Source organism: Mya arenaria, chromosome 3 (genome assembly GCF_026914265.1).
Source record: "Mya arenaria isolate MELC-2E11 chromosome 3, ASM2691426v1".
Taxonomy (NCBI): domain Eukaryota; kingdom Metazoa; phylum Mollusca; class Bivalvia; order Myida; family Myidae; genus Mya; species Mya arenaria.
This window is the reverse complement of record NC_069124.1, coordinates 4,463,714-4,490,317: the sequence shown is the minus strand read 5'-3', so window position 1 is coordinate 4,490,317 and position 26,604 is coordinate 4,463,714. Positions and strand designations below refer to the sequence as shown.

The 26,604-nt window shown below is 40.6% G+C and overlaps 1 protein-coding gene and 2 non-coding genes across 3 annotated transcripts; 2 read left to right on the top strand and 1 right to left on the bottom strand.

Moving 5' to 3' along the window:
- Nucleotides 1–4: 4 nt before the first annotated feature.
- LOC128228281 (sushi, von Willebrand factor type A, EGF and pentraxin domain-containing protein 1-like) lies at nt 5–24,892 on the top strand. Its single transcript, XM_052939498.1, has 37 exons — nt 5–218; nt 434–592; nt 792–959; nt 2,296–2,463; nt 2,664–2,819; nt 3,257–3,424; nt 3,653–3,820; nt 5,042–5,197; nt 5,438–5,605; nt 6,302–6,469; nt 6,687–6,854; nt 7,219–7,386; nt 7,600–7,767; nt 7,988–8,149; nt 10,263–10,433; nt 10,697–10,864; nt 11,923–12,078; nt 12,307–12,468; nt 12,651–12,818; nt 13,103–13,258; nt 13,608–13,775; nt 14,263–14,430; nt 15,043–15,210; nt 15,639–15,806; nt 16,374–16,541; nt 16,771–16,926; nt 17,154–17,321; nt 17,471–17,638; nt 17,868–18,023; nt 18,239–18,406; nt 18,657–18,824; nt 19,159–19,326; nt 19,543–19,710; nt 20,126–20,293; nt 20,459–20,620; nt 21,058–21,255; nt 21,556–24,892. Exons 1-37 carry the CDS (start codon nt 5–7, stop codon nt 22,212–22,214), a joined length of 6,687 nt encoding a protein of 2,228 aa, XP_052795458.1. The 3' UTR covers nt 22,215–24,892.
- On the top strand, nt 13,447–13,518 carry Trnaa-ugc (transfer RNA alanine (anticodon UGC)). Its single transcript has one exon. It is a non-coding gene; the product is annotated as a tRNA-Ala (tRNA).
- On the bottom strand, nt 14,911–14,982 carry Trnaa-ugc (transfer RNA alanine (anticodon UGC)). Its single transcript has one exon. It is a non-coding gene; the product is annotated as a tRNA-Ala (tRNA).
- Nucleotides 24,893–26,604: the final 1,712 nt, after the last annotated feature.

Below are 26,604 nucleotides of genomic sequence, written 5' to 3'. Positions count from 1 at the left end.
ATATATGAGTAACCCGTTCATGAAATACATTGATCTATTTCAATATCTAGCCACATGCCCAGCAGTGGAGGGCCCAGAACGAGGCAATGTTACTGTGACAACCACAGGGGCGGTGACGTCAGCAGTTTATTTGTGTCAAGACAACTACACATTGTGGGGAGATGACACGAGGGTATGCCAAGCAGATGACACCTGGTCTGGATCAAAGCCTTCCTGCAGTATGAGTTTTTTCTCTGTATTTTAGAAATCATTTATGCACATTTTGAATCACACTCAAATTGAAATTAAAAAAAAAAAAACTGACTCAAAGAGAACTAATGTATTATTTTTCCAAATGATATGATTGCTTTGTATGTATGTCTTTTATTTTCAAAACTATATGGGGAAAGGAAAATTAAAAAAGGGCAATTTTAAAAACATAATCACAATCTAGATTGTGCGAGCCCGCCAGTCCCTGCAAACGGTGCTGTGACGGTATCCACGGACGGCAGTACGGCGACGTACACGTGTCAGCTGGGGTATACGTTGTCGGGGCTCGCTACACGTGCATGTATAGACGGTAACGCATGGGAGGATGCAGACCCTGGGTGTGGTACGTCTATATGGGTTTATTACCGTACGTTTTTTAACATAGGAAGATAAAATTTTATAATGCGGCCTGTTAGAGTTGTTAAAAGCACATTTGACAGGTGAGCTTCTACTTAAGAGATTCACTGTAACTCTGAAATGATTTTACTTCATTGTTACTGTCTAGTGTTTTAGTTTTTCTGTAAAAACAATATTTTTTCAAGTGAAATGCGATACACTGCAAATCGTCACCGGACAGACGTCAGTGATGTCAACAAACAACACAATGACGTCCGTGAGTTTCACGTGCGCGAAGGGATACACGCTGAACGGAACGTTACAGCTCACGTGCTCATCTTCGGGGCAATGGAATGGACTTCAACCTCAATGTGGTATGTATGCGGTCATTACATTTGGTGCCAGGATAGCGATATATTCTTATTCAGTTGGAAGACAGAACATTTTTACAAGCACTGAGGTTCATGACGAATGAATGGTTTCATTAATGAGTACTAATACCATGAACTTGTCGCGCTTTCGCGAATCTGATTGGTTGAGAGCCATGAGTCTGTTTCCATAAAGATCGCCGTTGATCTTAGTTATAAATGGAAATGATCTTAGTGTCATATGTTTCGTTATGCTACATATATGTGCGAGTGTTCAACACAACCAACTTAGACTATACAAAAACCAAGTATTTGGCACGTGTGACGTTACAACTAAGATACTATACTGAAAGAGGGCTCGTTTCATCAAACGATCGACCTCGTAAATTCAATAATCTTATTAATCTTATCAAATACACATGTATGTATAAACGTTACAATGGCGGTAAACGCAGTTTAATTTCCTCAATTTTGTGTTCATTTTCAATAATGACTTGGTCTTAGTTCAATTTGCGTATATTGAAAATGAATAAAATGTTAAGGAAATCAAACTCAATATGTTGCTATTTGCTATCAAGTGTAGACTGGTGTTGTAGTATGTATACATATGTTTATATCAACATCTCAACTTCCCTTCCTTAAATTAACTGCCTTTCGGCAATTGCGTTTATCAATCGATGAACGCAACATCTTCGGATAATTTCGGATCGCAATTCATCGCATAACAACATAGATGAAAACTATTGTGTCAGCAGGTCCCGTTAATTTAAATCAACATTTTAGAAAGTGTTAATTTATTATATTTTAAATGTATTGTTGCCATAAGGGTATCGATTTTACGTTTTAAAGTGATTTCAAGTGGTTGATCTTTTCCCGCGTTATTGTGACGGCATTTGAAAAAAATGTTTCCGGTTACAGTCAGGTCGTTCTATTTACAGAATGGGTAAGAGAGGGTTGCTGAAAGGTTTTCTTAACTGAAATAAATTATTTTTATAACAATTCTTGAATGAAATAAAGAACTTTTTGTGTAAATATAAGTAATGAATTGCGGGGTTGATGTCATTATCGGGGATTTGAACGCAATTGGGCTGGTCAAAGTACGTGTGGATTTCTTCGGACTCCACACACTTTGACCAGCCTAATTGTGTTTATACCGGGTCCAATAATGACATCAACCCCGCAATTCATTCCTTAGATTCGTTGACCTCTAACGGTGATATACAAGTCAACACCATATGGGTTCTGTTACTGGTTTAATTTTATACATGTGAGAGTTAACCTCTTTTTAATTGATTTTTTTTCATATTAATGTTTTAAACGTGAGTGTCCTCGTGATTTCTAGTTATATGTGACGTGCTCACTAACCCAGCCAGTGGGACGTTGACGTCGACGTCAGACGGTAGCGTCACCACGGCAACGTACGCGTGCAGCAGCGGGTACACGTTAGAAGGCGACGACACGCGCACCTGTCAGCTAGACGGCTCCTGGACAGGCGTCATGCCTTCATGCAGTAAATAACAGCAATGTCTTTATTTCAATTTTCTAATAAAATTGTTTATAACTTTTTTGCTGTAACTGTATCAAATACACTTATTGCTCGTTTTGTCCACAGATAAATGGCTATTTGAGTAGGAAAGTGTGTAAAGTGTGTATTTTAGATTTAAGATACATTTGTTTGCATCGCATGACTTTATACGTTGCAATACACAGCGTGTAATGCCCCGTCCGCGCCTGCCAGCGGAACTGTGAGGTCTAACGGTACTGTGGCCACTTACACCTGCACACAGGGCTACACCATCAACGGCCCGTCGACGCGCAACTGTCAGACGGACGGTTCTGGTTGGAGCGGCGCTAATCCAACTTGCAGTAAGTTATATACATGTATTTTATATCTTAATTTCCTGGTAACATTTTGATTTAGTTTATATTGATTTCTTTAGCCCCTTCGTGACTTTCTTTGATAGTTTTAAATCCCAACAGTGCTGGTGTCCGTTACAAGAGGACATGAGAAATTGTGGCTAGTGGGACTCGAGCCCTTGTCGTCTTTGGTGAGAGGTGGACACCTACACTGTATCACCCTACCCTCTAGTTATTTATCACACTATTTTACTGTCATGCACGCTCGTACGTTATACTGACCTCATCGTCTAGTATCCCCGATACACTTCTGCGCCATGTTTCGTTGCGTATGCACGGAGTGTAATGGAAAAAAGTACCGTGGTTGCTGTCGATGTACTGACCCCCAAAACAAGCTGTATGCTTATTATCATAATACGTATATTGATATTGTTTGTATTTTCCAGCATTGTGCCAGACGTTGACCACCGTCACCGGAGGATCTTACACAATGGTGACGTCAGGAACGGTAACGTCAGCAACGTATACTTGTAACGTCGGTTACTCACTTGACGGCGCGTCGTCCATCGCATGCGAGTCGTCTGGTTCGTGGAATAACGTACAGCCAAAGTGTGGTAATGCCTCTTTTAGGTTGTTTGTTTGACATACTTTTGTCAAAGGATTGATACATAGTAACTGAATGTGAGATTTGAAGTTGTTATTTGATGCGATTTTTTCATGGTTGAATTTACCATATATTTACTATACAAAAAGAACTATCCGATTCCAGATCAGACCTCAGTCTATGTTAACAAAAGATAACTCTGTTCAATTTTGACATTTTATTTTTCACTTTCCAAAAGTACAATGCCCTACACTGACGGATCCCTCCAGCGGCACGGTTGCTTTGACGAGTTCCGGTTCGAAAACAAGTGCGACATACGCATGCGCGTCCGGATATAACCTCAACGGAAACACGATCAGACTGTGTAACTCGGACGGTACTTGGAGCCTCGTAGCTCCCACGTGCAGTATGTTTCTTTAGTAGCAATACAACTGTTATAGAAAATGACAATAACATGTACAAAATGTACAAAACTGTTTGGCAAAAACTATGTCTTATATTGTAAAGTTTATGTACAAAAGAAATCTCCTTTGAACTTTTTATGACGACTTACCTTTGTTACAAGCATAACTTACCTTTGTAACAAGCAGTACTTACCCTTGTTCCAAGCAGTACTTACCCTTGTTACAAGCAGTACTGACCCTTGTTACAAGCAGTACTGACCCTTGTTACAAGCAGTACTGACCCTTGTTACAAGCAGTACTGACCCTTGTTACAAGCAGTACTTACCCATGTTACAAGCAGTACTTACCCATGTTACAAGCAGTACTGACCCTTGTTACAAGCAGTACTGACCCTTGTTACAAGCAGTACTTACCCATGTTACAAGCAGTACTTACCCTTGTTACAAGCAGTACTTACCCTTGTTACAAGCAGTACTTACCCATGTTACAAGCAGTACTTACCCTTGTTACAAGCAGTACTTACCCATGTTACAAGCAGTACTGACCCTTGTTACAAGCAGTACTGACCCTTGTTACAAGCAGTACTTACCCTTGTTACAAGCAGTACTTACCTTTGTTACAAGCAGTACTTACCATTGTTACAAGCAGTACTTTTCTTTGTTATAAGCAATACTTACCCTTGTTACAAGCAGTACTAACCTTTGTTACAAGCAGTACTTACCATTGTTACAAGCAGTACTTACCTTTGTTACAGGCAGTACTTACCTTTGTTACAGGCAGTACTTACCCTTGTTACAAGCAGTACTTACCTTTGTTACAAGCAGTACTTACCATTGTTACAAGCAGTACTTACCTTTGTTACCTTACCCTTGTTACAAGCAGTACTTACCTTTGTTACAAGCAGTACTTACCATTGTTACAAGCAGTACTTTTCTTTGTTATAAGCAATACTTACCCTTGTTACAAGCAGTACTAACCTTTGTTACAACCAGTACTTACCTTTGTTACAACCAGTACTTACGTTTGTTACAGGCAGTACTAACCTTTGTTACAGGCAGTACTAACCTTTGTTACAGGCAGTACTAACCTTTGTTACAAGCAGTATTTTTTCATACAAGTATAACTTTTGAAATGAAACGTTTCTATATCTGCCACTTTGGAATGAGAGAGAGTCTTTCGAAAAGACCATCTTGATTTTGATTAGTTTTTCCTTTCATTCCTAGCATGCCAGGCCCCGCTGACGCCTGCAAATGGCGACATGACACATGACGGCTCCACGGCCAGCTACTCCTGTCACCTGGGATACTCCCTCGCCGGACTTTCTTCGCGCACGTGCGGCACAGACAGCAGCGGCTGGTCCGGAAGTAACCCCTCTTGCAGTACGTGATTAAAACGTGTAATGCTGTTGAAATTAGCACTATTTTGTCCTTTGTGGTTCAATTTTCAGCAATATTGTTTTCTCATTGTCCCATATAATGTAAATAAACATAACATTTTAAACAAACTTTTGCTTAGACTTATGACACGGCCCCTGCAGATTTGTCGACATATCTATGAACATATATAGGTGTAGTATGAACTCGGCAAAACAAATGTTTTAACATATTTTATTGTGTCAGGTGTGTGTGCAACCTTGAACTACCCTACCGGTGGAAGTGTAAGCATGAGCACCGACGGCATAAACACGCAGGCCGATTACACGTGCAACTCTGGATATACGCTCAACGGTGCCGCAACAATCGCCTGTCGCAGCGACGGCACGTGGAACTTCGCGGCGCCTATGTGCGGTAAGGGGATGGGGGTAGGATTGATCGGGCCGGAAATGATTCACCACTGTCTAAGAAAACTGTGTTTTGACGACATTCCAAGGATGGTGCATCACTATATATCATTCCAACCTAAAATTATGGAGTTCCACGCCCATACAACACGGCGGGCAATCATAGGAGCCATAACATTTTGTTATGTGTTTAAAATACTCCAATGCGTGTTCCGTTATAATGCCAATGATAGGAATATGGATGTAAACAGTGAGTATGGTTTCTTATTTTTAATTTTTAGAGGATATACGAAACAAAAATAAAATTGGAGAATGTAGTTTCACATAAGAATGGCTGTGAGTTGTTCTAAATATAAAAGTTCTGAATAAAAGTTAAAATAGCCATTTCTGACTACAGGAACTATGTGGAACTACATTCTTCATTTTTTTTTTAATTTACTCGTATAAACCTTTAAAAATGAAAAATAAGAAACCATACTCACTGTTTACAACCATATTCCAATCATTGGCACTATAATGGAAGACGCGTTGGAGCATTTTCAACACATAACAAAATGTTGTGGCTCCAATGATTGCCCGCCATGTACAACGACAGGTCCATTCTAACAACCCAGTTTCCGTGAAAAAATGTCAATAGTGATGACCTGACTGTGAGTAATGTTAGTATTTCTGTTATGATGCTTATAAGTATATTAATTTTCAGCGAAATGCCCGGACCTGTCAGATCCAAGAAGCGGTACTGTCACCGTCAGTACGACAGGAGGCGTTACCACTGCGACTTACGCGTGCCAGACCGGATATTATATCAGCGGAAACTATCTGCTCACGTGCCAGACAACCGGAAGTTGGGACAACACATCACCCACGTGCAGTATGTATTATTTGCATGTGTATCAAAATATACGTTTAAGTTTCAATTTGCTCATCATCATACTAGTTCTACATTCAAAGGTAAACGTACACAAGGTAATAATACATGACCTGACATGCCGGCTTGGTATTGTTGGGTAGTTTATACCAAATGCATACTAAGTTTCATTCCTACATGGAACGTCAAAGCAAGTTACAATATCATGTTATCTCTGCAGAGTGCAACTTCCCCTCGACGCCGAGTAATGGGGCGGTGTCGGTGTCCGACAGTACCGGCGGAACCACCGCCACGTACAGCTGTCTCGTCGGCTACTCGTTGTCGGGACTGGCCAGCAGGCTCTGTATGGCGGACGGCTCCGGATGGCAGGGCGCCGACCCCATCTGTGGTAAGTCTTTTTGCTTTTTGTGAATTTATCAATAGACCAATTTTTTTGTGATCAACACAACAACATAATCCTACCATAATGTTAAACATTTTATCTGTTTAAGTCACCAGTGAAATTCTTAATTTTGAAATAGAATATTATCGTATAACTATATGTCAGTGGTCCGTATTTTCGGAAAGGTCACATGCAATGTTATGGAGTCATACTGTATAAAACAAAACAATTATTTCCATCAAGTAAATTGTCTAAAGAATGCGTATGAGGAAACTATTACACGGATAGCTCACCTGAGTTGTATGCCATATTTGTGTTCATTATGTTTTTCATTCTGCAATGTGCATTACATTCACACGTATTGCAACAGTTGTGTGCCAGACCATCTCAACCCCGACGGCCGGGACGTATAGTCTGAGTACGAGCTCTACCAACACTAAAGTGACGTTTACATGTAACGTTGGAACGACCTTAGAAGGCAACAGCGAGCTCGTCTGTCAGTCAGATGGCACTTGGAATAACGCCCCGCCTACATGTGGTATAAAAGTGTTCTTCATATGTAAAAAACTACATTCGTTAATATCGATTTTATCTTGTCTATTGATCTTGATCAGACGTCGGTTGAAACAAAAATGTATCCTTCCGCTATGAGAGGACTAACACGTACAGGTGCTATAGTATTCTTTTAACAAATTAATTGTAAAAAAAAGTATTAAAACTAATGAAAATGTTACATTTGATTAAATTTAAGTTACATGCGACACGCTCATCGACCCTAACAGCGGCTCTGTAACACTGTCGAGCTCGGGCCTGGCAACCACGGCAACGTTCTCGTGCGTGACTGGCTACACGTTGACGTCAACAGCAACCTTGACCTGTGGCGGTGACGGAACGTGGGACCTGCCGAGTCCGAACTGCGGTGTGTATGTTTAGAATAAATCTTACTTTCACTGTCAAATTTTAAATGATAATTTATGATGCCCTGCTGCGTACGTTTTCAAAAAAATCGTACCGTGGTAAAACACGAGTTCGGCATACATACTTTCGCCATATCAAGATCTGTTGATCTAGAAATGCATGCGCCATCTTGACACTTATCCGTCATGAAAGAAGCTTGTTAATGATTGCTTCGCTTTCAGTTTGTTCATCACCACCTCTGGTGACCAACGGAGGTTTCAACGTTACTGCCGATTTTGCTATTGTGAGCTACACGTGCAACGTCAATTACGTTCTGGTTGGTTCTGAAACACGCACCTGCCAAAGTGACGGCACCGGATGGAGCGGCCTCGCCCCAACGTGCGGTAAGAAACATCAGGTCCTTCAAGTCATCGCATTTTTGCAGTGTTTCCCAAACCTTAAAACTGTTTCAGGTGATTTGCGCTAATTAGGCTGACGCGATTTTTGCAGTTGAAATTATGGCCCCGTTTTCGGGATTTTCCTGTCCTCGTGCTCCCTCATGTAAGTTCATTGAATTTAAGTAGTCTATATACACCAGTACCTAATTAGCGCAAATACATAAACAATTACACCATTTTTATTCTCAATTGAATGAAAAATCATGTAGAATAAGTATAATTGCGCTAATTAGGATTTTTATATAATGTACATGGAGTGCAGCTTTTTGAATCCGTTTAATTTTACTGAATTGTATCGACTTTTACTTGAATTTTTTTTTACAGTATACACTTTTATTTAAACCTTGTTGCCTTACTCCCTCCCCCCCAGATGTTGACCCTGCATTTGGCCAGAGCCAGGAGGACCCCGGAAACAACATTACACTGTATATCGCCATCATTGTCGTTGTCCTGGTGATTCTCATATCCGTTACCATTGTCATGGCGGTGTTCATCCATCTCTACTTTCGCCTCCGCCAGGGTACGACGCGAGTCGCCTCCGCATCCGGTCGTCGCCCCGGGTCGTCTACTAGTGTAGCTTTGAAGGCGATTGAAGACGCTAATAGACCGCCTCTAGGTACTTTAACAATATGTTCATTCCAATGGTTAATAAGATATTTTACGGATTGTCATGTATAATTTAAAAGTGATATTTCTGAAATATATAATTAATTCTAATAACGGCAGCGGCCTCTTTCTGATATATTTCCTTAAGCTTATTAACACTTACTTCCCATGAACATTTTGACATTTTGTTGTTCATTGTACATATATTTGCAGACATTGACACGCTCCCTCCGCCACGGTCCTCGGATTCGCGAATGAGTTACAGCGCCCGACTGCGGCGCCCAGTTTCGTCGACGAGACCTGATTCCAGTGCCAGCGCCGCAGACATTTTTCTCGCGAACGGTAACTCTGTATTTGACCGTACGGGTGACAACGTCCCGCTAACCGCTGTCCGGCTGCCGTCCTTGGCCAGCAAACCACCAACAGGACATGAAGTCAACAGTAAACGGATAACGAAGCGGAAGAAGATTGGCGAATTAAAGACCAGTAAACCAAAACATCAGCGACCAAAGACGCCGATTGAGAAATTAAAGGAGCTAGGAAGGGATCGCGTATTGACCCCTGAGCTTTTACAGTCGGAGAATTTCAACTACATACTGCCTCAGTATGTGTATGACATAGAAACGCCACCTGACAAGGATATGGTGGTGAAGAGAAAGGGGAAGCGGAGAAAGAGCGGGAAAAGGCACAAGCCGGAGACTACGGAGACGAGAAAAGAACATGAAATTAATATTGGGTTTGAAATGACAGGGCATGGGAATACTGTGCAAAACGATCAATGGGTAGCCTGAAGATGTCTACTAAACAAGTCAGAACAAAATTGTTCAATTAGTTACGCATTTCGAACAAAATACTTTAATTATTACTGTAATATCTTTGTCGAGCCATAGTTTTCTGTTGTATGTGTTTCCAGTGTTCATCTGCATGCTACCAAATGCTCCCAACCGCCATGATCTAAACTGTTACTTCCGTAAATGTAATACATGTATTAAATTTGCTGAAAACAAAGAAAAAATGTATCATTTGTAACGTATTATTGTTTTCGTGTTTAGTATATTCTATATTTCACTGTGCAATTGTTAATAAATTTCAAAGTCTATACCCTTTTTTTCTGATCACGTTATAAATGACAAGTTAATTGTGAGAATGAAGCTCTTCAAACGTATCATCCTTAACGGACACCTTACCGAGTAGATTTTCAAAATAAACTATGTTTCATCCCAGTAATTATGCGTTATGACATAAACGAATTACGTTAAAACGGATTGAGTTTCGCTGACATAACTACGTTAAACACTAAGATCAGTTTTAAGACTTCCTTGAAGTGTGCTGTCTAACGCTTTTGAAAAATCCAACAAAGTTGACATTTCATTGTTTTTGTCCCAAAATGTCATTTACGTGTGTTTTGTCGACTGCGTATGTTAATAAGACTTCTTAATCAAATGAACAACAGACAGGTGTGCGTCCCTTGCACACCCTAGCGGTGGAACTGTGACGGCCACCAAGCACGGGGCAACGACAAGTGCCCATTACACATGTGTGGTGGGGTACACGTTAGACGGAGCATACTTCCGGGAGTGTCAACCAGGCGGCTCCTGGTCACCGGCAGACCCGCCAACATGCGGTAAGTACAGGTCTTTAATTTTTATCCTATGACCTTCCGATGGACACAATTGAAATCCTTACATCGATTTGATGTAAATGTGTCATAAATCTTGTTAATGTGAATTTTTAGAGATTAGAAAAATAAAGCATGTCTTTGGTCGCATGACGATCAAATGGTTCGGTTCGACGTGATGGAAACATCAGTTTGGCTTATAATTCCTTTTTATAAAAGCACGTTAATGTAATTAGTTTAACTTTTCACTTTACTTACTGGTCTTCCAGTATATTGCGCTAATATCGGGATACCCTCAAGTGGCGACGTAAAATTGTTTTCGGACGGACTTACAAGTCAAGCAAACTCGACGTGTGGTCTTGGATATCACCTTGTTGGTGACGTCACACGCACCTGTCTGACGTCAGGAGTGTGGAGTGGAACAACACCAGCATGCGGTATGTGTACAATAGTGTAATTTTAACTAATGACAAAGCCCAATAAGCTTGCCTGTATTTCGGGCAATATATAAAATCACCTTTAGGCAATAGGATTAGAAATGAAATATAAAGATATCGTTGAAAAATAGAGGAGAACAAAGTAAGTAGGATACTTGTTGTCTACGCCACTGAGTTGTTGGGGCATCGGAGGGAAATTGCAGTTGTATTTTATATGGCATATAAAAGTCCTTAAATGCGACGTCATTTGTCAGCATCTGAACGTTTTAGGGTTTGTTTTAGACGGTTTAAACATACTTAAAACAGCTATCATTTTGTCGACATTTATCGTTATCAGCTCTTTCAGTGTGTGTATACCACGTGATAAATTACGTCATAAATGCTACGTCGGCTATAATTTGCCTCGAATGAAGACTTTAAACAAAGATAACTTTCCTATTTCTTCGCCATTTTAAAGGAAACATAGCGCAGTCTACGCCGCTTACAGAGGCCCGCCTTTGGTCTTTTACCAGAGTTTGATTGAGAGTGTAATTTCTTTTAACACTTCGACAAACCTTTTCGCAATGCGGCCGTCTGACGGAGCACTGTCAAAACATTATTTTGGAAACAAATTTGTCGAAGTGTTTGATGAAACTTATCATCTTATCAAACTCCGGTAATAAAACGAAGGCGTGGCTCGTTAAGCGGCATAGACTGCCCTTTGTTTCATTCAAAATGGTGTACTTAAAGAAAAGTTATCTTTGATTTAAGTCTTCATTTTAAGCAAAATGTTGCCTTCTGACGTAGCATATATGACGTTATTTATCACGTGGTATACACACACTGTATTTGATAAATGAAACGTGTTTTGAAGGTCCATAACAGCTTGTTATATTGTCAATCCTAATACATTGTATACACAAATGAGATCGCATTCGCCGAGAACGTCTCTTTAATAATGACACTGTAGCGTTCGATATGTAACAGTAATGGTAGAAAGCATGGATCAATGTATTACACATGTTATAGACATTTTTACGAAGGTATGAGTTCCAAGACGCAAAAACATCCTCTTTCAGAATGTAACGATCCCACTCAACCTGAGCACGGGTCCGTGGTAGCTGACGGACTAACAGCAAATTACACGTGCAGTCAGGGTTACTCACTGGCCGGGTCAGCCATGCGCACGTGTCAGTCTGGCGGACTGGGCTGGAGCGACAGTGACCCAACCTGTGGTAACGTGATAATATATCGGATGCTTATAAATTGATGTATTTTAGGACAGCCTTATTCATTTGATACATTAGAGTAGTTTTAAGATAGTATGCACATTTTAATTTGCTTGTATTGTGTAAAAATGTTGCACTATCATTCAACGCTGGTGAAGAATTTGTATGGAAACATGTTACTTTTTCTTTTTATTAAGTAGAAATAATATAATAAAAATGGAAATTGCTTTATAGAGAGCTGCGGTCCGCCCGCTGCTCAAGCAGGCATAAACCACGTGCTGGGAGCCAACGGTGTGCAGACGTTCTCTGACGTTAGCTGTGACGTAGGCTACACGTTGTCTGGTGACGTCAGAGTATACTGTAACGGGGGCGTTTGGGATACCTTACCGACTTGCAGTATGCTGTTTTCATATATAGACGTTATTGCTAAAAAATAAAAGAATTGGAAATTTAAATTAGTCGTTTCGTATTTGAAACAATACTGCCATCCAATGTAAGCTACACAAAACAAGACAACCGCAGTCATATATTTGCGGCAATACATAAACTCTTTCACTGTAACTGCTCACTAACTTCAGCTCTGTGTGACGTTCTTCCGCCACCTGGCAGTGGGGACGTGACGTTGTCGACAACTGCACTCGTGACGTCAGCGACTTATATCTGTGACGTTGGGTACAGCTTGCAGGGCACGGAAACTCGCACCTGCCGGGATGACGGCTCATGGGACCTGACAGCACCCACATGTTGTAAGCTGGTTAAATAATACAATTGCAGTAATAATTCGTTTAAAAACAAGACACAGAACAGTTATGTTATAATTTTATGCATTCCACATAAGCTACACCTATGTTAGTTTTCAACACTGTAGCCTCATATTGGCCGTAAATTATATACACTCCTGTTTCATATTTAGAGCTCTTTATTAATTTGATTAAAAAATACTCAATGTGAAATTCAATGTTTAATTGACTTTTTACTAATATAGAATTCCTTGCTTGATTATGTATATGTTGAAATGTGCTTTTACCAGCTTGCAATTCCCCTCCGATGCCCCAACACAGCTTCATGACGGCTAACGGCTCTCACGCGACGTACATCTGTGACGTTGGCTACTCACTGGAAGGCGACCGAGTGCGCGTTTGCGCAAATGACGGCTCCGGTTGGATCGGTACAGACCCTGAATGCAGTATGTATCAAATTAATGTATAGATGTAGTGGTGTCATATAATTATACAAGTTGTCTGCACTATTCAAAGTTCTCATTTCTCGTAACAGACATGTTGCAACACTGTTATTTTTTCAGATAACTGAGCAAAAATAATAGATAATAATAATATTTTGTAAATCCGTGATCCGTAAATCATTGTTATGTGTGGGGGTGTGGCTCAGTGTTAGAGCGTTCGCTTTGCATGTGAAAGGCCCCGGGTTCGATCCCCGGCATCTCCAATTATTTTGCGTCTCTCTCTCTCGCTCTATGTGCACATTTATCCCTTTATTCTTTAAGAAAGTATTTTTAACGGTGTTCATTTTTACAGCGCCCTGTCAGACAATTTCAACTGCTGTCGGAAGGATGGTTTCTCTGTCAACGGATGGCCTTGAGACAACCGCGTCCTTCACCTGTACGGTGGGGTATACCCTGAATGGCCAGGGCAACATCACCTGTAGAAGTGATGGATCCTGGGACTTCAGTGAGCCGGTTTGTGGTAAGCGAGAGGATATGTTGGGGAAACAACATTGGCATTTCCCAACAATGGTTTGCCTTGCTGCAATAAAATGTGTTCTGTTCTCACTTTTAAAGGTCAATGTCGCTGCATTTTCTTGTTCGCTATATTTAGATAAGTCGTGATTAGCGTGACTTTAATAGTTTTTTTGCTGACTGGCCACCATTTATAGCCTTGACCCCATCACTCGCTTATTTTACTACATGTCGGGATAACAATTATTTCTTTTCAGTTAAGTCTTTTTTAAAGAAAAACAACTATGCTTTTTACTAAAACATCGACGAGCCCGGATCAGACCCGAGTGGAGTTTTATAAGCGTAGAAGAGTCTTAGAAGCTTGTACTACATTCAGATAGGTCTTAAATATTTCATTTAGTTATGTATACAAATAATCAATAGTGTGTTAGTAAAACGTAAATAGATTATAGATTGTAGTATAGTTTGACACACACCCTTCATTGACTATTCAGAAACATGCCCGATCCTGAACGTCCCAACGAGTGGCGACGTTACCATGACGACGGATACCATGACCACTAAGGCCACGTTTAGCTGTCTCCCTGGTTACTTCCTGAGCGGAACGGAAACTATCACGTGCCTTACTTCAGGTTTATGGAGATACAACGAGCCTGTGTGCAGTAAGGCCTTTAGAAAGTGTTACAAATAATATAAAAACACGGGTAAAAGGAAATCTGATTTTCGCATTCAATTAAGTTTTTCAAAGTAAAGGAAAGAAGTAAAATATATGTACCAATCTCGGGAAACATTTTAAAATTTTGTATAGTTATGAAAATATATATCGTCGACTTAGGTCTTTCAGAAAAGAAATATGCCGGAGATGCCGGTGATGGAACGTGGAGTCTTTCACATCCAGGGCAAACGGTCTACAACCGAGCCGTATCCCCTTATCTATATTGAATAGATGCACTGAACAATTTTGTAAATTTTTAAGTTTATCTAACGATGAGGTCGATGAGGACAGGTTTCACAACACAGCTTTAAGTTGTCACAATATCGCTGAGCATTTTAAAGGATTTTTTACGTCTTTCATTGGATGGACGCCGCCTTACCATATTCCGCAAGAATAAGAGAGAAACACTTGCGACTAAAAAATGATTTGGAGATGCCGGGGATCGAACCCGGGGCCTTTCACATGCAAAGCGAACGCTCTACCACTGAGCCACATCCCCACGTGATTATAATGTATGATATTGTTATGAAAACACATCTAAGGCTCAGTTTATTCACAGGATGTGTGGCGCCATCTGCTCCGCTTCAAGGTAGCGTGGAAATTGATGACAACTCTTTTGGTCAATATGCCAACTACACGTGCAATCTCGGCTACGTCATATCAGCTTTAGGCACAAGACGCTGCATGGATGACGGAACGGGTTGGGAGGCGACAGATCCCACGTGCGGTGAGTCAAGGTTCAGGGTCTGTTCAAGTAAGAGTGTGTCTACTTCCGGTAGATTGCACATAATTCACATCAGTGTGAAAATATATGTCACAATAACTAACTTATCCCAAGTGTGGTGTAGATTGCATTAGAGTCGAAATCGTGAAACAACACTTCCGGTATTTGCGCTCGAGACGCGGAACGTTATAACCACTTATCCGTAACGTTGTCGCTAGATTTCCGTCAAGTTTATAACTTGTGTTCTCTTGGTAGCAAAGTATGTATCGTTTATCAGGTGACATACCGACATTTCGTGCAAAATAGTGAAATAGATGTAGCCATGTTGCCTTTGCAGCCATATTGCTTCTGTGTAGCCATGTTGCCTCTGTGTAGCCATGTTGCCTCTGGAAAATTCTTTGTAACGGTTTTTACAAATCTATTTTTTTCAGAGCGCTGCACCAGCCTTTCCAATCCGACGGGCGGCAGTGTTGCGCAGTCTACAGACGGACAGACAACCACGGCAAATTACACGTGTGTGGTGGGATACTCGCTGAAGGGGTCCAACATCCGGGTCTGCCAGGTTGACACTTCGTGGCAACCCTTGGCACCAACTTGTGGTAAGTCCATGTTGTTGTGTTTTTTTTTCTCCGGGAAGCGTTTTCACTGTTCAGAATGTCTTTCTGTCGTCTGCATGACGTTTCTTTGTCCCGCGTCGTCGTCGTCAAACGCTCGTTTCTAGTCATTATCATTATTACGCATTGCCGTATCGTATTTTCATTGGTTAGTTTGGGGTCAACAGATGAAGGGCGACCTATTATAATACTATACCTGCCAAAACTGTACAATCATCAAAGATTACTCCTTCTTCTCCTTCATGATTTGTAATATATTTATGCACCAGTCAATTGTAACCACGCTCCCACACCCCCGGTCCGGGGGGGGGGGGGGGGGGGTCTCGGGTATTAGCGGGGGAAATGGGCCGTGATTGGGAAATGAGCCTTACCTAGGATGTCCCTGGAGTCCGGGGGCATTTGGCGGGGATTATACCAGCAGTTTGTTTCCGCAGGGCGGGGATTTTACATGGGATTGGCTGGACCGATAAGTCCCCGCTGTACAAATAGCAATACACATTAAGCTGATTATTGATCATATGTATTAGCTGAACTCCTTTGATCGTTTTCCAGCATATTGTTCTAATCCTGGGACCCCAGCAAGTGGATCTGTGGACCTGACCACTGACGGAGTCACGAGCGTTGTCACTTACTCGTGCGCGACCGGATATACGCTGAAAGGCGCGGCAACGCGTGTGTGCCTCACAACAGGCGTATGGGACGGATTGACACCCACATGTGGTACGCAGGCAAACGAATGCATTTTTTATGAGCATGGTTATGTTTTATCTGACTGGTTATCTGTAGGTTATCAAAATAATCCAAATTATAAAATAACTATGAAGAGATACTTAATTTCGAATAGAACAACACCAACAACTATAACAACAGCGATAAAAATGTGAACTAGCCACTTATAGTAGATAAAGTTTGCATAGTAACTTTCAATTAATTATTTGATTTCACACAGAGTGCGAGGTGCCCGCTACCCCACTGCACGGGACCATGGTGTCTGACGGAAAAACAGCTAACTACACGTGCGACGTCGGGTATGCGCTTCAAGGGCACATAATCCGCACTTGTAGCGTTGCCGGGACCGGATGGAGCGACACCGATCCAGTTTGCAGTAACCATACATTTTTAGATATAATTTGCATCCATTAAAGCACCGCAAAAGAGAACACCAAAAAATGAAATCACAGTCAATAGAATTTTATAGACTCATGATAGTTGCCGTGTACATCTAGTTGTGTTGATGAATATATCAGTTTTAAAGTGCTTCGATCTCCTCAGATAGACCAAAACTTATTTACATTAATATGACCTCTATGAGATCACTTCACTGCTTTACAGCGCAATGCAGCCCCCTGGCAGCCCCCAATGGCGGGTCCTACACATTGAATTCAACGGGCACACAGACGTTTGCACTGTTCACGTGCGAAAAGGGTTACACCATGTCCGGTATAAGCAAGACGTACTGCAGCAGCAGTGGCGGCGCCTGGGAGACACCACCCACATGTTGTATGTACTGGATATTTGTTTTTGTAGCAGATTTGCTACTGTTTTCGTGTCTAAAATTCCATCGAAATTAGATGTGTGTCCATTTTCAAAAACAAAACTAAATCATTTTTCCACATTTCACGGTTTTCCCCTTACTTTTCGTTCGAAAGCCATGTGCCATCCGCTGCTAACCCCGGACAGCGGGACTGTTGACCTGGCGTCCACGGGTTACGCCACCCTGGCGAAGTACGCGTGCGCTCTGGGCTACACTCTGGCGGGGGCGAGACAGAGGGTGTGTCAAGTAGACGGATCATGGGACCTGGAAACGCCATCTTGCTGTAAGAACACATATGTTGATGACGTAAATAACACCCTCATACAATTTGTATTTTAATTTCAATAGCCACTTTCCCAATTGGCAGCGGTTGCTAGTAATGTGAGTGTGACCTTGACCTCTTCGACGATTATTTACACCCGTTCTAGAGTATTTCCTACAGCTGGATATTTTTATCAGTTATTAGATAAGACATAACTTTGACGTACAAGCACGATTTCATTTTAATGTAGATTGTAACTCCCCGACGGTGCCACAGCACGGATCAATGACGGCAAACGACTCCCACGCGACTTACACGTGCGGCGTAGGATACTCGTTGCAAGGCGACCATCTGCGTGTATGCGCAAATGACGGTTCCGGTTGGAGCGGAGCTGACCCTGAATGCAGTAGGTGTTTGATGATCATCATCATGATCATCGTGACGATTCATTTACAAAATTATTATATGATTGTCTATTTTTTTCTTGCTTAACGAAATGTAATAGACTATATTTCGATTGATCAATCAGTGAAAGAAATCAATCAATTAACCGATCAATAAATCAAACAGTTAACGTGTAACATACAATGGTCAATCATATTCATATATTATTTTCCTCAGCAACATGCTTGACGATCTCAATCCCAAGTGGCGGCGCCGTGATTCTCGATACTGACGGCGTGGAAACGTCGGCGTCATTTACCTGTATACAAGGTTATACGTTGAACGGTCACGTGACTATAACGTGCCGTGGAGACGGGACGTGGAACTTTAGTCCGCCACAGTGTGGTACGTCCTTGTTTTGATGTTGATATTGTTGCAAATGTTGTTACATTACATTAAATTGAGAAAAAATAGTGAGAATTTAATGTTTTGGTCATAACTATGTGTTACAATATAAGAAATATTTTAGGGAATTAAAAAAACTAGAATGGTTATTCTGAATTTTCCTATCTGTTGAACTAGTCTAAATATATAGAAAAAACATGTCGGATTAGTATTAGTAAATATACATTCTAAGAAATTGTGTTTTTTGCAGTTTCCTGTCCTACACTTTCAAGCCCGGCAAGCGGTAACGTGTCGTTGACCTCAAACACGCTGGTGACGATGGCGACATTCGCCTGTGATGCCGATTATTACCTGAGTGGACAGCGGACCGCTACGTGCACTTCAGCTGGTCAATGGAGCAACCCCTCACCCACATGCAGTATGTTGATTAATTATGCACTAAGATAAGCTCCATGTATAATGGACCTTTGCTGTAGAGAGTTTGGTCCTAAACCTTTGTCACCGGCATACCAGGTTTGTTTAAGAAGACCTTATGTACGTGAAGTTAGCCGCCTAGCGGCTTAGCGGCGTGAAGTTAGCGACCTAGCGGCGTGAAGTAAGCGGCCTAGCGGCGTGAAGTTTGCGGACTATTATTACCTTCTTTTTTGTCTGGTCGTATATCTTGCATGCTAATCCAGGCCCCAAATTCTGGAGTTTCTAATATTTATCAAATTTGGATTCCATTGTACAAAGTACATTTTATTTGCATTCAGAATGTAACTCACCGGGTGCGCCACTGCACGGTAGTATGTACATCACGGAGACTTCCGGCTTCCAGGTGGCAAACTACGGATGCGCCCTTGGTTACAGCATTTCCGGCCTAACCCAGCGGCGTTGCCTTGATGATGCTAGTGGCTGGGAGGATGTGGATCCTTCATGCAGTAAGACTGCTTTTCAACAACGACATAAAACCATTAACCTTATCAGATTTAAGTTTATAGTTTTAAAAGAAACGATGGTTAGTTCTTTCAAACTCTTTATTTAGAACTTCTGCGACAGCGGGAAATGTTGCAAACTCACCGATTGAGTCAATGTTCGTTTTTGTAGATATTTTTCCGTATGTACACTTTGAACTTCAGAATATTATTTCGTTTCAGCTTCATGCGATACAATAACTACAACACCAGAGCTGACGGTTGTCAAAAGCACAAACGGTAGTTCCACACGTGCATTATATGCGTGCGCCTTGAACTACACGTTGTCTGGAGAGCACGTGCACACGTGTACATCCACGGGAGTGTGGAACCACCAAAAGCCTATTTGTGGTAAGTAGTAATGTCATCCATAACCGGTTTACAGTTGTAAATCTTTTTCGTTTGATTAACGCCCGAAACTAAATATTAAAAATGTTTAAAGATCTTCGAAACAAATTCAGACAGCTCTACAAATACCAACACAGCATCAACTTAGTTCACGGAGTTCTACCCAAACCAGTTGACAAGCGTTGCATGTACTACCACGATGCCACAGTGGCTTGAAGATAGCAGCTGAACTCATAAGTCGAAACAGTCCATCAAGCACAAATTCCCGTTTGTGACATACCATAACCTTTTTTTTCCTTCATTTTATGACATGTAAGAAAGGGAATTCGGGTTGGATGGAGTTGAGCTCCTATAATCACGCCACTGTGAACGTTGCCTAACAACATGATGTGTTAATGCGTTACTCGATATTATTCAGTCTTATGTTCCACGAAGTACGACCCACCAAGCGGCAGTGTGACCTTAAGCACGGACGGCCTTGTTACGTCTGCCAGCTTCCGGTGTGTGACGGGCTACAGCACCAATTCGACCACCGTCACTTTATGTGGCACGGACGGTGACTGGGACCTCCCGAACCCCTTCTGTGGTAAGAATGTACATTTTCATAGCAGATTTATAGCTTTGGAAAGAGTTAACGTGCCCTCTTTGTTTTAAGTATCCGGATGTTTAAGCATATTAAGTATGAATATAAAGTTTCGATTATTTCAATTATTTATGTGCTGATCTAAACATTTCAAATGCCGTTTTTCAGTCTGCGACCCGCCCAAAGCTATTATAAACGGCGGTTATGTGCTCATGCACGGGGAGATGGCGGTCAACTACACGTGCGACTCAGGGTACGAGCTAGTGGGCGGCGGCTTCCGCCTCTGTTCCACGGACGGCACCGGCTGGAACGGCACCGACCCTAGATGCGGTATGATTAATAATAGGAGATAACTACTTGATTTTGTTTAAAATGAAATATATTGTATTACTTCCCTTTAACAGTTTCAAACATTTTAGCATGGGTGACTAGTTCAAAAGTTTCCTGAATAACAGTATTCTCCCCTGAACTTTTATTAAGAGCGTTTTTGTTGATACCAAACTAGTTTCAGTTTTGGTATCAAGGGTTTCGGTGGTTTCGAAAGTTTCGTTTGAAGTAACAAATGCATGGTTTTGTGTACCGCTTCAACGGCATTATTCTGCATGTAAACGGGCTATTGAATAAATTCAGAAATAATGCCTAAGGCTTTCGTTTTAGTGAAAATGTCACAACATATACACCGTTTGAGAAACCGGTATAAAACAAAAACTAGTTTACTACCAACAAAAACACCTTTGATCTTTATATTTAAAGTTATATTTCTCCAGACTACATCGAGCCAACGACGCCTGCACCCCGGAAGTCTCAGGACGACACAGTGTTGTCCATTCCGCCGCCGGCCTTCATAGCGGTTGTGGTGCTCGTGTTGCTGCTCCTTGTTGCCCTCGCCATTACCGCCGCCTGTTGTTGGCTGCGATACCGGAAGGAGCGGTATCGCGTATCGGCCGCAATCATTCCCAACGGGGGTAAACATTTACTTGAGTTATTATCATTAATAAGGTAAATTTTAATTTCATAAACAATGATGGCAGAATTGGCAGAGGATGCTGGACAACTCACACAACTAATTTGTCTGACTAAAATAAATTCCTAATCATCGTTAAATGACCATTGATGGGTTATAGTTGTTACCTTATATTTACTTGTGGCCATTTTGAGGTACTTTGAGAAAATGCACCTAGGGTACCGACTGAATTACCTCGCTTGAGTTTATACTTGTGACCATGCAAAGGATATATATAAACCATTTCATGTTTCTGTTCCAGCGGCTGGGTCACACTTCAATACCGTCAATCCAGATGTCACCAACAGTAAAAGTTTATTGCTAAACGAAGAGTCTGATAAAAACACTAAAACAACATTCAATGCAAAATCACTGCACGGCAGGGCGCTGTCTACACCATCCGTTGATAAAAACAACGGTGCGATTGTTGAAAATTCTGCCCCAGAAATGTTAGCTGTAAATTTGCCTGAGTATGTCGGGACTCCGGCAAGGAAGATTCCCCTAGCCGCCGTGAGGCTTCCGGCGCTATCCCCTAGGACCGCTCCAGAGAAGCTACCAAAATCTCCTACAAAATCTACGCCAACAAAATCTCCGTCAAAGACGGGCAAAACGCGCCGGAAGCGCCGCCGCAAAGATGAAGAACGGAAGCCGCTAAGGCCGCCAACTGACACGAGTGCCTCTAACGGATCCCTGTCGCTCCCGGAAACGACCACTTCTACGCCAATAGAGATCCAGCTGGGTCGGGGTGACACGCCCATCATGCTACAATCTGACAACCTCGACTACATTCAGCGCGTTTATTGCCACGAGATGGATACGCCGCTGCCAAGCCGCCCTGTGTCCGGCGTCGAACAAAGCCGAACGCTGTCCGCCATCCAGAGAATGATGAACCGTACATCAAGCACGGAAAGCTCTGTATAATAAAACATTGGCGTTGAATTTTATATAATATTTTTTTCAGAATATATATATATATATATCAACATGTGTATTGTATATGAATAATTGAGTGTAGAAGTCGGTTCCATGTTTATGTGCGAGCTGCACAAACACGTACCGTTTTGTTACTTCTTACTCATTCAGGGTCATTAGATTAGATTTGGTGTTTTCGTTTTCACAGTGCTTTTAAAACACAAGTACCTCATCTTTATAAATCTGCCTATTGTCGGTGCACAATATAGCTAATCTCGAATAAGTCGATTTTTTTTTGTTAAATTCATATCCTTGTATCGGCTATATATAAGTGCAATTATTAGTGTTCTTGTCATTCAAGATGAACCTTATTTTATTTTATCTAAACTCATCACACTGTTGCTATCGCATGTGCCTTAAAGGGGCAGATTTAAATGGAAATAGCCTTATGATTTATTAAACATTTATTAGCCATTCTAAAGCCTATGAAATATATCACAAATCTGCATACATTAAAATAGTGATGCATTTAAATGACCAAAAAACAACAACATTAAAATACTAGTATCTTAAAACAAATCCTTCTACATGTATGAACGTATTCAGTCATATATACTATGGAGCTTAGTTATCATTTGTTCAGCAAGTGTATGAGATATACTCAGTCATTGGGGGGTTGCAATTAAATAGAAAGCTGCATGACCATACTGTAGACCATACTGTAGACCATACTGTAGACCATACTGTAGACCATACTGTAGACCATACTGTAGACCATACTGTAGACCATACTGTAGAAGGTTTGACGGATTCAAAGTATCGGTCATCTCCTTGCATCAACAAAATATATTCACCAAATATGAAGATATGTTTTAATATAATACACATCAATGTGACACCTTTTCTTGGGGCATAGGGAGACCAATTTTAATTTTAATAGAAACTTATTCATTTTAACGTGAAGTGAAATACATAAGAGTTAAAAATACTTAAATTATTCCATAATATTATACGAGTTTTGCGTTTTAAAACATAAAGAACAATTGGTTTATTTATCATATGAAAATGTTTACACAATTATACACGTTATAACATATTTATGATAAGCAAATTGAGGTAGATGGCGGCCGAGGTCCTTTATATACATGCATTTTGATACTTCTTGTGTATGACATTATCATAATGATGATTCATTTCAAATTGCGATATTTTTTTTGCTTTATAAATTCGTCCAAATACTTACACAGTTGTGATATTTCCGTGTGATATGATCTTAAACTTCTGTCAGTGGACATTTACGTGTGATATGATGTTAAACTTCTGTTAGTGGATATTTACGTGTATTATGATGTTAAACTTCTGTCATTGAACATTTCCGAGTAGCATGATGTTAAACTTCTGTCATTGGACATTTACGTGTGATATGATGTTAAACTTCTGTCAGTGGACATTTACGTGTGATATGATGTTAAACTTCTGTCATTGGACATTTACGTGTGATATGATGTTAAACTTCTGTCAGTGGACATTTACGTGTGATATGATGTTAAACTTCTGTCAGTGGACATTTACGTGTGATATGATGTTAAACTGCTGTCAGTGGACATTTCCGAGTAGCATGGTGTTAAACTTTTGTTTTAACATTTCTGTATAATATTATGTTCTAATTCTGTCATAGAACGTTTCCGTGTGATATGATGTTGAACTTCTGTCATTGAACGTGTCCATGCAACATGATGTTGATATTTCCGTGTAACATGATGTGTATATTCTGTCATTGAACGTATTCGTTTTATAATTATGATGTTCAACTTCTGTCATTGAACGTTTCCGTGTGATGTAATGTTCAACATGCACTGTAACATTATGTGTATATTCTGTCATTGGAGATTTCTGTGGCATATGATGTTAAACTTCTGTCATTGAACGTGTCCGTGTGATAGAATGTTAAACTTTTGTCATTGAACGTGTCCGTGTGATATGATGTTAAACTTTTGTCATTGAACATTTTCGTGTTTTATGATGCTAAACCTTTGTCATTAAACGTGTCCGTGTAACATGATGTTGATGTTTCCGTGTAACATTACATGTATATTCTGTCATTGGAGATTTCTGTGTCATAGGATGTTAAACTTCTGTCACTGAACATTTCCGTGTGATAGAATGTTAAACTTTTGTCATTGAACGTGTCCGTGTGATATGATGTTAGACTTTTGTCATTAAACGTGTCCGTGTTATATGATGTTTAAATTTTGTCATTGAACGTGTCCGTGTTATATTATGTTAAACTTTTGTCATTGAACGGGTCCGTGTTATATTATGTTAAACTTTTGTCATTGAACGTGTCCGTGTGAAATTATGTTAAACTTTTGCCATTGAACGTTTCCGTGTGATGTGATGTTAAACTTTTGTCATTGAACATTTTCGTGTTTTATGATGCTAAACCTTTGTCATTGAACGTGTCCGTGTAACATGATGTTGATATTTCCGTGTAACATGATGTTAAACTTCTGTCCTTGGACATTTCCGTGTAACATTATGTGTATATTCTGTCATTGAACGTTTCCGTGTGATATGCTGTTAAACTTCTGTCAGTGGACATTTCCGTGTGATATGATGTTCAACTACGTATACCCTTCAGGCAATTGTATCATCTTTAATACTAAAACAATAAATCAACAATGGAATGGGGCATCTGTTCTTTTCTCTTCCAATCCATATCAACCTTTTCATGGGCATATTCTTTCTTGAAGGTCAGCTGTATTAAACACTAGACACGCTGTGGATCAAGCATTACCTGTGTTGACCACCGCGCGTCTTCGACACCACTGGCCCTTAATTTAGCCAGTTTATGGTGCTATAATTCTGGGTTAGATCCCCGCCGCTCAAAGAACGGGCACACCGCCTACCCGAATTAATTGCTGGGTTGTTAAGCCCGGGCTCTCCGTATTCTCTCATATATTAAATATTTATGCCTCTATTATGTACGTTTCACTGCGCATTGGTCGTTTTACAGTTTTGCTATTGAAAACTGAAGATCATAGGGATCAAGCTTTAGTTGTCAGTAAATGATCATAAAAAACATAATAATTACCTTTAAAGCGATATTTGGTATATCATTGACAGTCAATTACGGCGCGTTATAAGAAGGGTTATCTTCGTCGGGCACCTGTGATTAGCATAACGCAAAAAACAGGTATTCAAACATGGACTTGAAATATACAAGGGCCCACTAAACTTGAGTACTCTTTGTATGCATTTTACTTCTAATAAAGGTATATTAGTCAATTAAAACGGACCTCGATGAATAGAGCACCACCGAGGCATCGTACATAGGATCTAACTGTTGTATTTAACATTATACCAGTATATTATACGAGGACATCTTTGTTTCTTAAACCAAACTTGCAAACCGTAAGCAGAGTATATACCCATGAGCTACACTATATGTGCCACTTGAACAGAACCAATCTACATATCCATCTAGAGAAATGCAAGAAGGACCTCGCTTCAGGTATTGTAGCCAATTTATTTACCAGGATGTGCCGTTGGCATAGAAGAACCTTTATTCAGTACCAATACATAGCAGTACATGCAGATATATGCTTCATTTGGAGGAGTTCAATAATCCTTGTTTAATTACGAATGAATTATTCTAACGTACAAAGGTGTTGGCCATACAAATACTGGCCCGTACTGATGTCCTATTCATATCCAGAGGCGCCTTGCCCGCGCCCCGGCCCGGGCCTTCATTCCAACGTCTCGATTGATCTCATCCTTTACCATCTCATCATACACCAGCAGCAATTAGCATTCCTGTCCACACAAATGATCACCGGCTAATAAGTTTCTTTTAAGTTTAGGCAATCAAAATAAACTGCTATATCTTAAACATGTACTTGTCGGACACAGTTGACCTGCCTGTCTGGTTAATTGTGTTTTCATAAAAGTCTGCATTTGATCATGAACAAGGCTAGACCCGTCTTTCTAGTTGGACGGGATACACGTATATGTCTTCTTAGACAGATCCAAGGCTTCTCCTAACACCTCTAATGAATAATGACCGACGACGATGTTACTTAGAAGTAAATATATTGGCTGAATCTGGTTCCAAACATTTCATTCGAGTAAACGTTTCATTTTTTCGTGTGAAGGTTAAAGCCACATGTGCTTTGTTGCATGAATATCTCTTTTATTATTCGGTTTTAAAGCTGTCCAACAAATCAATTTAAAAGCTTTGCAGCTGCTTGGTTCCATTGGGATGTTTGAACCAAATATTGTTTTTCCAATGAATTCATAATGTACGCTCTTAAATTTATAAAATTTAACGCCTAATCATACGCGTCTACCGACAAAATATGAACAAAATAAACTAAAATGAAAACGTAAAAATAGTAAT

What these genes read in the sequence shown, in the direction of transcription:
- LOC128228281 (XM_052939498.1), top strand. Translation starts at nt 5, where the DNA reads ATGAGTAACCCGTTCATGAAATACATTGATCTATTTCAATATCTAGCC. An exon ending in CCTCGTAGCTCCCACGTGCA is followed by an intron (nt 3,821 to 5,041) that starts GTATGTTTCTTT and finishes TTTCATTCCTAG; the next exon opens with CATGCCAGGCCCCGCTGACG. An exon ending in GGCGACAGATCCCACGTGCG is followed by an intron (nt 15,211 to 15,638) that starts GTGAGTCAAGGT and finishes TATTTTTTTCAG; the next exon opens with AGCGCTGCACCAGCCTTTCC.